Below are 15,969 nucleotides of genomic sequence, written 5' to 3'. Positions count from 1 at the left end.
TCTGTACCACTTATTGATTTATTCATCTGTGTCCCTTATAGATATTGATCTGTACCACTTATTGATTTATTAATCTGTGTCACTTATAGATATTGATCTGTACCACTGATTGATTTATTCATCTGTCACCTATAGATATTGATCTGTACCACTTATTGATTTATTTATCTGTGTCACATATAGATATTGATCTGTACCATTACTTATTGATTTATTTATTGGTTATTAATGTGTGGCATCTGTGTCACTTGTAAGATATTGATCTGTACCACTTATTGATTTATTAATCTGTGTCACTTGAAGATATTGATCTGTACCACTTATTGATTTTATTAATATGTGGCACTTATAGATATTGATCTGTACCACTTATTGATTTATTCATCTGTGATCACTTGATAGATATTGATCTGTACCACTTATTGATTTATTCATCTGTGTCACTTATAGATATTGATCTGTACCACTTATTGATTTATTAATTGATCTGTACCGCCTGTATCACTTATAGATATTGATCTGTACCACTTATTGATTTATTCATCTGTGTCACTTGTAGATATTGATCTGTACCACTTATTGATTTATTCATCTGTGTCACTTATAGATATTGATCTGTACCACTTATTGATTCATTCATCTGTGTCACTTATAGATATTGATCTGTACCACTTATTGATTTATTCATCTGTGTCACTTATAGATATTGATCTGTACCACTTATTGATTTATTCATCTGTGTCACTTATAGATATTGATCTGTACCACTTATTGATTGATTTATTCATCTGTGTCAATTTCTTATAGATATTGATCTGTACCACTTATTGATTTATTCATCTGTGTCACTATATAGATATTGATCTGTACCACTTATTGATTTATTCATCTGTGTCACTTATAGATATTGATCTGTACCACTTATTGATTTATTCATCTGTGTTTATAGATATTGATCTGTACCACTTGTATTGATTTATTCATCTGTGTCACTTATAGATATTGATCTGTACCACTTATTGATTTATTCATCTGTGTCACTTGTAGATATTGATCTGTACCACTTATTGATTTATTCATCTGTGTCACTTTATAGATATTGATCTGTACCACTTATTGATTTATTCATCTGTGTCACTTATAGATATTGATCTGTACCACTTATTGATTTATTCATCTGTGTCACTACTATAGATATTGATCTGTACCACTTATTGATTTATTCATCTGTGACACTTATAGATATTGATCTGTACCACTTATTGATTTATTCATCTGTGTCACTTATAGATATTGATCTGTACCACTTATTGATTTATTCATCTGTGTCACTTATAGATATTGATCTGTACCACTTATTGATTTATTCATCTGTGTCACCTATAGATATTGATCTGTACCACTTATTGATTTATTCATCTGTGTCACTTATAGATATTGATCTGTACCACTTATTGATTTATTCATCTGTGTCACTTGTAGATATTGATCTGTACCACTTATTGATTTATTCATCTGTGTCACTTATAGATATTGATCTGTACCACTTATTGATTTATTCATCTGTGATCACTTATAGATATTGATCTGTACCACTTATTGATTTATTCATCTGTGACACTTATAGATATTGATCTGTACCACTTATTGATTTATTCATCTGATCTGTATCTGTGTCACTTGAAGATATTGATCTGTACCACTTATTGATTTATTCATCTGTGACACTTATAGATATTGATCTGTACCACTTATTGATTTATTCATCTGTGTCACTTGTAGATATTGATCTGTACCACTTATTGATTTATTCATCTGTCACTTATAGATATTGATCTGTACCACTTATTGATTTATTCATCTGTGTCACTTATAGATATTGATCTGTACCACTTATTGATTTATTCATCTGTGTCACTTATAGATATTGATCTGTACCACTTATTGATTTATTCATCTGTGTCACTTATAGATATTGATCTGTACCACTTATTGATTTATTCATCTGTGTCACTTGTAGATATTGATCTGTACCACTTATTGATTTATTCATCTGTGTCACTTATAGATATTGATCTGTACCACTTATTGATTTATTCATCTGTGTCACTTATAGATATTGATCTGTACCACTTATTGATTTATTCATCTGTCACTTATAGATATTGATCTGTACCACTTATTGATTTATTCATCTGTGTCACTTATAGATATTGATCTGTACCACTTATTGATTTATTCATCTGTGTCACTTTATAGATATTGATCTGTACCACTTATTGATTTATTCATCTGTGTCACTTATAGATATTGATCTGTACCGCTTATTGATTTATTGATTTATTCATCTGTGTCACTTATAGATATTGATCTGTACCCACTTATTGATTTATTCATCTGTGTCACTAATAGATATTGATCTGTACCACTTATTGATTTATTCATCTGTGTCACTTATAGATATTGATCTGTACCACTTATTGATTTGGGCTTATTAATCTGTGTCACCTATAGATATTGATCTGTACCACTTATTGATTTATTCATCTGTCACTTATAGATATTGATCTGTACCACTTATTGATTTATTCATCTGTGTCACTTATAGATATTGATCTGTACCACTTATTGATTTATTCATCTGTGTCACTTATAGATATTGATCTGTACCACTTATTGATTTATTCATCTGTCACTTATAGATATTGATCTGTACCACTTATTGATTTATTTATCTGTGTCACATATAGATATTGATCTGTACCACTTATTGATTTATTAATCTGTGTCACTTGAAGATATTGATCTGTACCACTTATTGATTTATTCATCTGTGTCACTTATAGATATTGATCTGTACCACTTATTGATTTATTCATCTGTGTCACTTGTAGATATTGATCTGTACCACTTATTGATTTATTCATCTGTGTCACTTATAGATATTGATCTGTACCACTTATTGATTTATTCATCTGTCACTTGGAAGATATTGATCTGTACCACTTATTGATTTATTAATATGTGGCACTTATAGATATTGATCTGTACCACTTATTGATTTATTCATCTGTGTCACTTGTAGATATTGATCTGTACCACTTATTGATTTATTCATCTGTGTCACTTGTAGATATTGATCTGTACCACTTATTGATTTATTCATCTGTGTCACTTATAGATATTGATCTGTACCACTTATTGATTTATTCATCTGTGTCACTTATAGATATTGATCTGTACCACTTATTGATTTATTCATCCGTGTCCCTTATAGATATTGATCTGTACCACTTATTGATTGATTATTCATCTGTGTCACTTATAGATATTGATCTGTACCACTTATTGATTTATTCATCTGTGTCACTTATAGATATTGATCTGTACCACTTATTGATTTATTCATCTGTCACTTATAGATATTGATCTGTACCACTTATTGATTTATTCATCTGTGTCACTTATAGATATTGATCTAAAATTAACTTATTGATTTATTCATCTGTGTCACTTATAGATATTGATCTGTACCACTTATTGATTTATTCATCTGTCACTTATAGATATTGATCTGTACCACTTATTGATTTATTCATCTGTGTCACTTATAGATATTGATCTGTACCACTTATTGATTTATTCATCTGTGTCACTTATAGATATTGATCTGTACCACTTATTGATTTATTCATCTGTGTCACTTATAGATATTGATCTGTACCACTTATTGATTTATTCATCCGTGTCCCTTGTAGATATTGATCTGTACCACATACCCATATAGCTGGCTTCCATGTCGTCATTATCACCAGTCAGTGCTATGACACCACCAACCCTCCCCTGTACCATCTCCCTTTCCCTATCTTTGTCCATTACCAATCAGCGCTTACTAACCAATCAGTACTATTTACACCTGGATTTACTTTAGGGTTCTATTTGTCCACTGTTGCTGGATCATTACCAGTCTAACCACTAACCTACCAATTAACCACTGGCCTCCCTTGCCAGGGAATATATGTATTTATATATTCTTCATGTACCACTGTTGGTTGGTTGAGGAATAAACTTGTCTGTCTGTCTGTCTGCTAAGTGTTCACCTGTAATCTTATCAGTTCTGTAGTTCCCAATGCATATTGCTTTATGCTTGTTAGCTTTCCTTCACCTGATGGGGAGTAAGAATATACTCCGAAACCTTATGTTCCTCATATTGAAGATTCGAATAATGACTGTTTGTAAATGCAAAGCGTAACTGTACAACAACCTGCTATTGCAGATTCTCTAAATTTACAGTACTGAAATAATTATCATCTTGCGCTGGGGTATGATAGCAAGTACAGTGAAACCTGCCAACACCGGGACCTGTCTAATCCGGCACACTGTTAAAACCGACATAACATTTTACAACGATATTATGATCATTAAAACATTGTCTAATCCGGGACCTGTCTAGTTCGTATTCCGGCACTTTCCGGTCCTAACAAGTACTTTGAATGGTAATTAACACTTTCCAAACCAGCATGGGTATGAACAGTCCAATCAAGGACCCATTATCCAATACACAAATTAATCCTCATGGCACGATAGATAATCAGGAAGTAGTGATTGTGCGGTGAATCAAACGCTCTAAGCCAGCATGGGTATGTGACAAGTGTCAGAGAGTAAATAAATAGGCATTGGTTTTATTGACTTGTCAGTCACTTTGTGTGTCATGATGGTTACACCAACTAAGCGGGCACATTTGGAGTTAACACTTGTTAAAAAATTCAGCTTATCAAAGGCATTATGGACATAAAGAGATTGACTAGTGTAAATGGCAACCATGTTGGAAAAAATGATCGTCCTGTCTAAACCGGCATTTTATTTCGGTCCCGTGGGGTGCCGGTTTAGGCAGGTTTCACTGTATTCATGCCCCAGATCAGTACTTGGTACATGGTACACAGTAGCTGCAGACTTCAATGCACCGACTAAGTCACTGCAAGAGTAACAGACATAAGGTTGGTTTGGTTGTCGTTTAACGCCACACTCAGCAATATTCCAGCTATATGGTGGTGGTCTACAAATAATCAAGTCTGGACCAGATAAACAGCATGGATCTACGCTTGGGATGCGATGACATGTGTCAACCAAGTCAGCGAGCCTCACCACCAGATCCCGTTAGTCGCATTTTATGACAAGCATGGGTTGCTGAAGATCAATACTAACCCGGACCTTCATGGGTAACAGACATAAGGATCGTCTGCAGCGGGGTTAATGAAGATCTGTAGTGAAAGCAAGCTAGTGAAAGCAAGAGAGGCTGAATGATTCCTCAAAACATATAATGTTGTGACGAAAACATATCGAAAAAGATAAAGACATCCCTCTGAAAACAAACTTACTCTTATTCTCTTCTGCAGCTCCTGCATCTGAGCGTTCTTCTGTGCCATGGGAGTCAGTTTGCTTTCTCGTTCTCTGCTAACCCTTTCCTTCGCTCTGAAAACATGAGAATAAGGTTGTTACGATTCATTCGCTTATTCAGTGAATTGAACTGTATCACTTTAGGAATTCAACTTATTAATCATAATCACTAGAATAATATATTCATGAATTTTCTAAAACAGATTGGTTTTACATGAATTTGGATGTTATTTATCAAACCAATGTATGCAAAAATGGAACATATCCAAGCTAGGCAGGGTAATGGTCAACATTCCTATATATTTCATTTGACAGTAATGCTGGAATATCGTTGTGTGTGACGTAAAGCAACAATCAAACAGATTAAACAACAAAGATATTGGGATTGTCCCCTACAGCTTCCTATTCTGTGTGGACCACCTCCGTGGTGTAGTGGTTAGTGGCGTCCGCCCGGAGAGCAGAAGGTCGCGGGTTCGATCCCCGACCGCGTCATACCAAAAGACGTTAAAATATGGTACTCGTTGGTCCCTGCCTGGCGCTCAGCATTAATGGGTACAACAAGGACTGGTCGGCTCGGAGTCAGTATAATGTGTCTGAGTGGGGTATTCATGCTTCACTGCGGCATGGTATCTCGGTGGGTTAGCACTATAAAACCAGCTTCAGTCTGGGCTAGTACAAGCAGCCGCACATACACATGCATGCACGTCGTCATATGAGCGAAATATTCTCAAGCACGACGTTAAACCCAATTTCACCTCACCTCCTATTCTGTGATATTGGGCTTACCTTGGTATTGAGTAGTCAGACAGCCAGTATCGGGCATCCTTCAAGCTCTCCGTACCTTCATGATACCATGTGATATTCTCCTGAAAAGACATTATACTGGTAACACATGTCAAAAAACATACCAACATATTCAGAGAAAACAAACTTGTTGTCAGAAACCTGAAAGTTCGATTGCTCTTGATTCTTGTATAAGAAAATTCATAAGAAAATTATATGCACTTCTGTATTAATGACCTTGACCAATCATAGGCTTGATTATTTTTAGTTGGAAACATGGGTTTCAGATCTTGCAAGTGTGTCACACAAACAAAGGAGGCTTACGACTGACCCTTGCAACATTGATCATCTTACTGACTGACTGAGTTTGGTTTCATGGGTGTTCCAGCAACATCACGGCGGGGACACCAGAAATGGGCTCACACAAACAAAGGAGGGATTCGAACCTGGGTCTTTGGCGTGACGACTGCTTTAACCATTAGGCTACCCCTCCGCCACCATCTTAAATGACCTTGACTCAACTATTCCAGCAATATGTAATTTTCTGACTAAAATTGATATTTTATACTTATCCTGACTCATGCTAAATGCTTGTCTCCTCTTCTTGCGAATGATAGTGGAACACTTGAAATCCCTTGAAGTTCCCTTCTAAAAAGCGGACGTAAAATCATCACTCACCCACGAGTGGCCTCCCTTGCCTCCTTGGCACCCTTTTGGTCACATGACCAGCCATGTTTTGTCACTCTCTCCGTATGTATGCCCGACACCCAGATTTACAGGGGAATCCAGAGTGCCATGAGAGGGGAGGTTGGGAGGGCTGACCTCATGAGTCAGGATAAGTATAAAATATCAATTTTAGTCAGAAAATTACATATTTTTCCTTATCCTGACTCATGCTAAATGCTTGCAGAATCCGTCGGAATCGGTGGTTGGTCAGGCCACTTCTGGATTCACTGGCTGTTGATTTACGTCCTGTATTACCCCCATGGGAACTTATGACGGCACTGTTGATGATTCTGTTCTTTCAACTTCCTCTGATGAGTCTGGGGAACCACAACTTGTCAGATTTCTTCCAAAACTTCTCCTGACATTTTCGTGTGGATTTTAGATATACTAATGTTCCATTAGTTATCTATTGCAACTCCATCTCTTGATGCTCACATGCAGTGGAGATACGACCCTTCTTCATGTACGAGTATGTCCTATACAAGTACAGGGTCTATCACTCATGCTAGCCTGTCCTAGACGTGTGCATGGACTTTAACCATTTGCTCTCCAGAGCATTTGTTTTCACAAGTCACGCGATAAAAGGGTGAGATTTTTCAGCGCCTTTGTGGAACCGTTAGTTGTTGTGCTACAACAAGTGGCCCAAACTGGTGAATGCCTGAGACGTCTTCGGTGGCAATGTCTCTGAGGTAGTGGTTGGCAAACACTGTGTCCGATTTCCAAAAGCAGCCCTCCATTATTGTTGTAATCGAGCAGTTTCCATGCAGAGCAAGTGTAGACACCAGGGCTCTGACTTCGTGGGGATTGGAGGCTCGTGGAGGCTCAAGTCCTGCTGCTTTGTAGGCCCTTAGTATAACGGCTCTCATCCATATCGATATCATTGTCCGGGGAGACTTCGTAGCGCCTCAGTGGATAAGGGGATGAATAGGCTTGAATTTTCGCCTCCTTGTCTTTGTCCTTGCAGGTAGACTTTTAGTGCTCTGACAGGGCATAAGGATAGATCCTGTGTATCCTGTGGCCCAAGGACTGTAGAGAGTGCTGGGATGTGGAACTGTCTGTCAGGCTGGCCGGGCAGTTGGTTCTTGGCAATAAAGTCCCATCTCAGTCCTAGATGCACGATGTCACGATGTCTTGATTCAAATCGTGTTCGTTCAAAGTCCAGAGCATGTATTTCTGACAACTGTGCTGCTGTTGCTAGGGCGATCAGGAACAGCGTTTGCTGTGTCAGTAGTTCAAAGGATGTCCGTTCTAGAGGCTCGTAGGCATCACTGGTGAGATGTTGCTAGAACTACGTTGAGATCCCAGGCAGGAGCCTTGAATTTAGTGCCAGTATCTCTGGTACTTTGGTCAGCTTGACACCCGTCTTCATGGTGATAACTGTGCTGAGAGCAGCCAGGTACGTTGAGAGTGTTGAACCTTTTAAGTGTCTTGTCTGTCGCAGATGACACAGGTATTCCGCCACTTGAGGATGGGTTGCTTTTACTGGTGTAAAGCCTCTCCTCGTTGCATACTGTTCAAATCTCTGCCACTTGTCGTCGTACCAGTTGCGAGTTGATCTGCGTAGAGCTAGTGTCACTGCTTTCGCTGCTCTGGTGGAGTACCCTCTTATCTTCAGGCAAGCTTTGGGTTATGCTCCACGCGTGTAGCTGGAACAAAGCCGGATTCCCGTGAGCTTGGTTGGTGTGTGGATGGAGGAGCAGGTTCGACCACTCTGGTAGTTTCAGGGTTGGACTTCCGAGTTCTTGTATGAGGACGGGAAACCATACACTCGCTGGCCAATAGGGCGCGACCAAAATCAGTTGCAGCGTTGTTGTCTGCTTGATTTTCTGTATTATTTGTGGTAGAAGTGCTGGAGGTGGAAATGCATAATGCTTGTTGAACTTTGTTGCAAACAAGTCTATCAGTGGAGATCCTATTGTCTGTATGACGAACCGGAATGCTTCTGGGTGTAACATCCATTCCGTCGGGGATGGTTGTAGTGGACGAGATAGGGCGTCTGCTATGACATTCTTTGCTCCTGGAATGTGGCATGCCTTCATGTAGATGTTCAGGTCGTCGATGATGCTGAACAAGAGAAAGCTGAGTTGTAGCAGACTTGTTGATCTTGTTGATCCTTGTTTGTTGATGTAGAGCGCTACTGTGGAGTTGTCTGTGTGGACCGTGAGTCTTGCGTTCTTTAGTATGCTGGACCAGTGTTGTACAGCGTTGATCACTGCTTTCATCTCCAACAGGTTGATGTGCAGACTCTGATCCTGACTCGACCACTTCCCTGCCGCCACTTCGTTGTCGAGGTGGGCACCCATCCTTGTAGCGATGCATCAACATAGAGATGAGTGTTGCAAACCGGCTCTGACAAAAAGGTTCCTCAGCAAACATTCGACTTCCGAGTCCACCATAAGAGGTATGGTTCCAGGCTGTCCGGTAGTATCAACAGATCCAGACTGCCAAGATGGGCGTCCACAAATATTTGTAGTGGGCGCAGTTGTAATCTCCCTCTGCGAGTCATGTCTTGAGCTGAGGTGACTAGATCGAGCATGCTTTGCCAAGCACGTAGTGTAACGGAGATAGCACTGCTTGAGATATCATATGTTGTATCTTGACCCAACGATCCTCTGGGACGACTATGCGATTCACCGGCGTGATGAGTCGTATTCCTAGAAATTGAAGATCCTGTTTCGGATCCAGTTCTGACTTGAGGAGATTTACCAGCTATCCTAACTGAGTGGGAAGCCTGATGGTGAAGTCTAGTTGCAGTCTGAGTTGACTGGGATCTTGATGAACTTGTAAAAAGCACTGCGTAGAGATTCGACGATGTAGATATGTGACAATGGGCTTGGTCACTCGAGTAAACAACCAGGGGGCCGACGATATTCCAAATGGTAGAACCTTCCACTGGAAGTGATGTCCGTTGAAAAGGAATCTTAGGCATTTCCTTGAGTCTGGATGTATCGGGATGTGTAGGTACGCATCTTGCAGATCAATGCTGGCGAGGTAGTCTGATGGACGAACGAGATGTCGGAGCTGAGGAAGATGTATCATCTTGAATTTTGCTGGTCTGCGGAGATACTCCTGGTTGAACTTCCTCATGTTGTAGATGAGCCGAAACTTCTCAAAGGCTGAGCCGAGACTGTCCGGTACTTGGGAGATCGAGTCAATGTCTGTTTTGATAGAAGGTCTTCTGTCAATGTCTGCGCTTATCAAGTTGACGATGTAGCTGTAGAAGCAGGCTTCGTCTTCTTGCTGACGACTGTGACTTCAGGTATGAGGATGGGGGGATCATCATACACGTCTGCTTCTTCCGGAGGTACAATCTCGGCAGAGAAGGATCTCGTCTTCTGCGTACAGCTGTGTAGAGACTTCGACGTAGTCTTAGGGGTAGTAGCCTTCTTCTTCTGCGTTGAAGACGATCTAGTCTTCTTCGTCTGCGAAGAGGTCAGCTCCCTTGACGACGTTCTCTTATTGGCTCCAGTGTTCATCACTGGAACAGCGACCTGCCCCCATAAAACGCTTAGCAATTCACTGGAATTATGAACATCGGCAGCAGTAGTTAACACATGGTTATCAGCGCAATCACTCGTTTTAAACACGACTTGTGAATGCCTTCTTACCAAGTCCTTTGCACGTCTATGAATAGAATTCAGACAATGTTTACAGCGAGAGCTGAAAAAACATGAAGTAGCGCAATCAGGACATAATAAATGTGGGTCAGCCACAGACAACCGGTACCTACAACGAATACAAGTTTTCATCAAATGTAAACACGATGAAAAAACATGTCAAACAACAATAATTTAGATCAAATTTCAAACCATATAGTAGAATACAATCCTAAAAGCCATATACAGCAATAATTTTGATGTAAAGGTCCTAAATAGAAAAGGATATGTGCCGTATAGGGACCCAGGTGCTCTCACAACCGTCCTCAAGGGCGAAGAAGGAAAGAGTGACAAAACAAGGCTGGTCATGTGACGAAAAGGGCGCCAAAGGGAGGCCACTCGTGGGTGAGTGATGATTTTACGTCCGCTTTTTTAGAAGAGAACTTCAAGGGATTTCAAGTGTTCCACTATCATTTGCAAGAAGAAGGAGACAAGCATTTAGCATGAGTCAGGATAAGGAAAAATAAAACAAATGAAGTATTTGTATTTCACCGCCAGTTCAATGAGTTTCCTTATTCAAAGCTGTAAAGATTCATGGCAACATTAAAAATTAAAGTACAGTCATCTAATCAAACTGTAAAAAACCCTTTCGTACGGATATTCATATTATTCTGTTACAGAATAAACTGGAAACATATGATTTGGGAGTAACTGGAACAGAAACTGCTTCCCTACATTTGTACACCCGTATCCCTATCGCAAACTTAAGCATTATTCCCAACCTCTTCCTTTTTCCTCTGTTCCTGCAACTTTTCCTCCTTCTTCTTTTTGACAGCATCTTCTCCAAGTCGGGCCAACAACTGGCTCAATCTCTCTCGCCTCTCTGCTGGACCCTCACCGAACAGACCTTTAAAGAGAGAATGAGACATTGAGTGGAATCGGTCATGACTGTGAGCAGTGAAGGTTAGTAAATGGAATGTTATAGTGAGAGAATGAGAGAGAGTAAGCTCGTCTAGAAAGGAGAGGTGGAGTGAGGAGGTAGCGAGACAATGTGTCAGAATGAGGGAATCGGGGACAATCAGAGGATTAGGAAGGGATTATCAGTCATACTTGTACTCACATATCGGTTCTCCCAACTGTCGCAGGTTGGCCTTCACCTCTGAGTCATCTGTCGACACCTGAATCTGACGAGCCTGAAATGGGAAAGAATGAGATAAAACACATATATTTTCTTCAGCATCTGATGTGAGTGCAGCAGCCATAAAAGTTCAGAGTTCTGTGATGGGATTCGAACCACAGACCTTCTGATCAAAGGTTGAGTAGTAGACAGAATGAGAGTTCTGGATCAGGGTAATCTAAAGCTTCATTTAATAGATAAAGCTTTAGTCGGACCCTTACCATTACTATCTACTACCCCTCTACAGAGCTTTATTTCATAAATAAGACTTTAGTCGGGGACCCTTATCTCTTGCTACCATTACCTCTACTATAGTGGGATACGAACTCCACCGGGTATCTTGCCTCTATGCCGTGTTGACAGGAGGTAATACTGTGTCGTACGGTATGATTAATAATTCTTCTCTTACAAACCCTCTGCCCGGCCCATCCATCAAGTAGTATAAGTTAGGTTCATCTGATTTCATATCCACTTTATCTATGTTGTAAGTTTTGACTGACCATATAGGATCGGTGGCTCGCTTACGACTATCACCCTCGTGCTCCCCCGGCTGGTATAGGTACCTCACTAAGGATCTATCAGGTATCTGTTTCTCCTTCCCACGCAATGGAGCAGCCGACTCTGATATTATTGATTTCAATTTGATAGCGGCTGCCGGTTTCTTACCAGTGAGTCGCGTGATTTCATGATTTATGGCAGACACAACCTTAGGGAGCCGTTCAACCCATTCCGTCGATCGCTTTCCTGGGTTGGTCATCTCTCTAGCGCATTGGTACCCAAATAAACGCCGCCAAAGTTCTATTAAATCTCTACTATGGCTTGGCTGCGATGGGCTCCAACCGTGCCGCCGCCTCACTCGTACTTTGTGCTTAGCCAGCAACTGCGACACAACTCCCATGAACTTACGTCCGGGATCAACTTGCAGCTCTGTTGGCCACGTCAGCGGACTGCGTTTGTATATGCGTTCGAATCCTCTGGCTACCTGGACTGAATCTTTCGTGGTCAAGGGTTCGGCTTCCTTGTAGCGACTGGCTACGTCCACTACGGTTAAGGCATACTTGTATCTCTTGTCGTGGGGTAGGAACAGCAGGTCTGCTTGGTGAACGTTATTAGGTATGTTAATACCAAACTTCCTTCTAGGTACGTATCGTGGTGGTGGTAAATATATCTGCCAAAGTGCTTGTTTTTCAAGCCACGCTTTGGCTTCCTCCGCGGTACTTCGCGCCATTTTAGCCAGCTTATCTACAGCGCTAGCTCCTTTCCAGTACCCACGCGGGCTGTAGTAAATAGCCTCAAACTTTTTCTGGTTCCGTGACATGTCGCCCCGACCGGATATTTATTTATACCTATGTTCTTGGTTCAATTTTCTCATGCCCGATGCAGCGTCGTGTTTATCCCATCAATAGCTATCCAATGTTTAGTATCCATAGGCGACAGGGACGCCTTGTTTATTGTCAGCCCATATATCCTATGACTATCACTTCTAAGTGTGTTTATTTTATGTTTAAAGGTAACGGGTTTTGAACAGGGATTCCTTGAATATGGCGTGTTTGATGTGTTGTTTCACCACGCATGCTTCTTAACACCCTTAGCCTTCCGGATCTCACTATTGTCGCTTTCAGTATGGAGTACATCTTAGGCCTCAACCCTATGTACTTCGCTATGGACGTGCCTGCACACTCGCCCTTCATCTTACCTAGACCTTTTATTTACCGTGCTTGTGTATGGTATGGTCCTTGGGGTAGTCACTGGTGTCGCATAAATCGAGGCGTTTTCATGTCCTCGTTACGTCCTCGGTTCGAATCTCCATCAGCAGGGAATCCGTGTCAGTGTACAGCACTTCACCTGTCGTCGTGTTGTTTCTTAAGCTCGTTGTAGTAAAAGTCGCACATCAGGTGTTTGGATAAATCGAGGATGCTCATCCCCGTAAACAGGTCGGTTGAATTTTATGTGACTTTTCTTCATGTGTAGGGCAACTAGGTCATCGGTGAATATCTTGCTACGGTTAAATGTCGGACTGGCTATCAGCTTCCTGAGTTTGTCCTCCTCATTCGATCGAACCAGCTTCACCGTCCACGCCGCTTTCCTCAGGTTTTCCATAGTCTTACCAAACACCGAAGTTGTTCATGAGCTTGTAGAGGTTTTCTCAAAGTCACTGGTTGCAAGCTTCTGGAGGTCTGTGTTCATTCTGATGTAAGGCTCCATCCATATAGGCTCTGGTTGAACACGAGCACCCTGTGTATTTTGGTCAGTTTCATACCCAATGACAGGTACAGCTGCAGGTTGCGATAGTGTACGATGTATTTGGTCTTATTCATTAAGTTAGGCACGAGTTTTTCAACGCCGGCCACCCGCCTATCTAACAAGTTATGTTGGTATTCAGACATCCAGTCTGGGTTAACCCTCATACGTTCGGGAGCCAGGGGGTAACTGTTGTGTGATGTGTAATGCTTTGGGATACCCAAGTCAACTTCGAGGATATAACCTTTGTTCGAATCCGCCGATGCTCATAATATCGAAATCGGATGATACCCATTCGAATCCCCCTGTGGGTAGATACTGACTCATAGCCCATCCGTACAGGTTGTTGGCGTCGAGATAGAGAATATGATTAGTTGGTTTGCTAGGGTCGTAACCCTTCACGTATTGATTATTTGCTTTCGCGTATCGTTTGGTTGCCATGGAGATCCCACCTCGCAAGCCTTTCTCAATGAACAGGTGCATGTCATAATCAGTAAGCAATTCCAACTTAACTCCGGTCTTTTTAAGCAAGGCATCCCACGACAGACCTGGGCTGGTGTAATACCATGCTGGATCTAGTTTATACTGCTTGATACATGTCCGCCTTAAATTTTTACAAACCTGGAGAGGTTATGAATTCTTTGAAGAAAAGTCCTCCTTGGGGTACATATAAGCATTAAAATGTCCATTTTAAAAGCCTACGACAGTTGTAACAATATTTCAATAAAATATTTTACCAAACAAAAAACTCGTTATGTGTGGTGAGACCACCCCTACAGGGCCCCGTAGAGGGCCCCCTACAGCCAAGAGCAGGTAACTCTGGCTGTGTACCTCGTACCTCACTTTTCATGCTGAACGTGTCAGACAGAATGAGGGGAGGTGGGCCAGATTCTGCGAGGACTTTTCTTCAAAGAATTCATAACCTCTCCAGGTTTGTAAAATTCTTTTTCAGAAGAAGTCCTCCTTGGGGTACATATAAGCATAAGACAGACTCCCAACGATGTTGAGTCGGGAGTGGTATTCTGTCTGCCTAACATACCCCCTAGTTCAGTCGAAGGCACAGCCGAAGCCGCGACAGAGAGAGAAAGTACACTCACCTAGTCACCTGACCGCTGATGTCAATCAGGCGGGGCGCAAGTAAGGCGGGGAAAAGGAGCTCAGCCTAGATAGGCTATTGGTGGAATTTATAAAGGGGACGCAAGTCCCACCCCCAACCATCAAAATGGGAGGGAAAGTATGGGCGAAGTCCAATATAGATCCTCAGCAACCCAAACCAGCGCGTGGTGCAGGGATGAACACAGTGACTGTAGCGAAGTGATAATCGCTACATACAGTAAAACCACCACCAATGTGATACCACCACCCGATAAAAATTGAGGAATTTATTAACACCTACACCATGAGAAAAGCAAGCGTGATTTCTAAGGCTCATTCGGCTAGAGAATGCCCACTGGTGAGAACTGTCTGTGCCAAACCCGGAAAGCACGCCTCCGGTGAGTGTTTGTCCAGCTGATAGTGGCGGATGAACGTGCTTCGATCGGGCTCCAGATAGCCGCTGAGCAGATCTCTTCAATGGGCAGTGCGGCGCGATGCTTTTGATGTCGCCACTGCCCTAATAGAATGAGCCTTTAAACCCTGAGGGATGGTTAAATCCTTTGTAAGAGTAACTTCGAACAAATGGCAGAGACAAGCCACCTAGATATGGTCTGCTTGTTCGGGCGAAGACCAGCCTTGCCACCGCCATAACAACAGAACAGCTGCTTATCTTTCCTGATAGCAGCCGCTCGCTTGATATAAGCCTTGAGAGTCTTTACGGACATCTAAGACGTGAGCACGCCCGAAGAGAGGCACCGGACGATGGAGGCTGAGTGAAAGCTGGCAGTTCGATAGGCACGTTATATGAAGAGGCCTGCACCTTCTAGGGCGGTAGGAGTCTGGCAACCCAATACTGACTCTGTCTTTGTGAAAGACAGTCAGAGCAGGATCCGCTGACATCGCATGGATATCACCTACCGCTTCTGCCAGACGTTACCGCCACAAGAAAGGCAG

General features: G+C 41.6%; 1 protein-coding gene across 1 annotated transcript in view; it reads right to left on the bottom strand.

The window, feature by feature from the left end:
• The window catches only part of LOC124265535 (U4/U6 small nuclear ribonucleoprotein Prp4-like), a 52,745-nt gene extending 40,168 nt beyond the window's left edge, over positions 1–12,577 (bottom strand). Inside the window, exons 1-5 of the mRNA XM_046700321.1 lie at positions 12,542–12,577; positions 11,623–11,695; positions 11,285–11,409; positions 6,184–6,263; positions 5,379–5,472 (exon numbers count right to left, since the gene is read on the bottom strand). Coding sequence (XP_046556277.1) covers positions 5,379–5,472; positions 6,184–6,263; positions 11,285–11,409; positions 11,623–11,695; positions 12,542–12,577 — 408 coding nt within the window. The remainder of the gene's footprint in view (positions 1–5,378; positions 5,473–6,183; positions 6,264–11,284; positions 11,410–11,622; positions 11,696–12,541) is intronic.
• Between the last annotated feature and the right edge of the window lie 3,392 nt (positions 12,578–15,969).

This window comes from Haliotis rubra, unplaced genomic scaffold (assembly GCF_003918875.1).
Source record: "Haliotis rubra isolate DU_JTF1 unplaced genomic scaffold, ASM391887v1 Scf982, whole genome shotgun sequence".
Classification (NCBI taxonomy): Eukaryota; Metazoa; Mollusca; class Gastropoda; order Lepetellida; family Haliotidae; genus Haliotis; species Haliotis rubra.
This window is presented reverse-complemented; position numbering and strand designations above follow the sequence as displayed.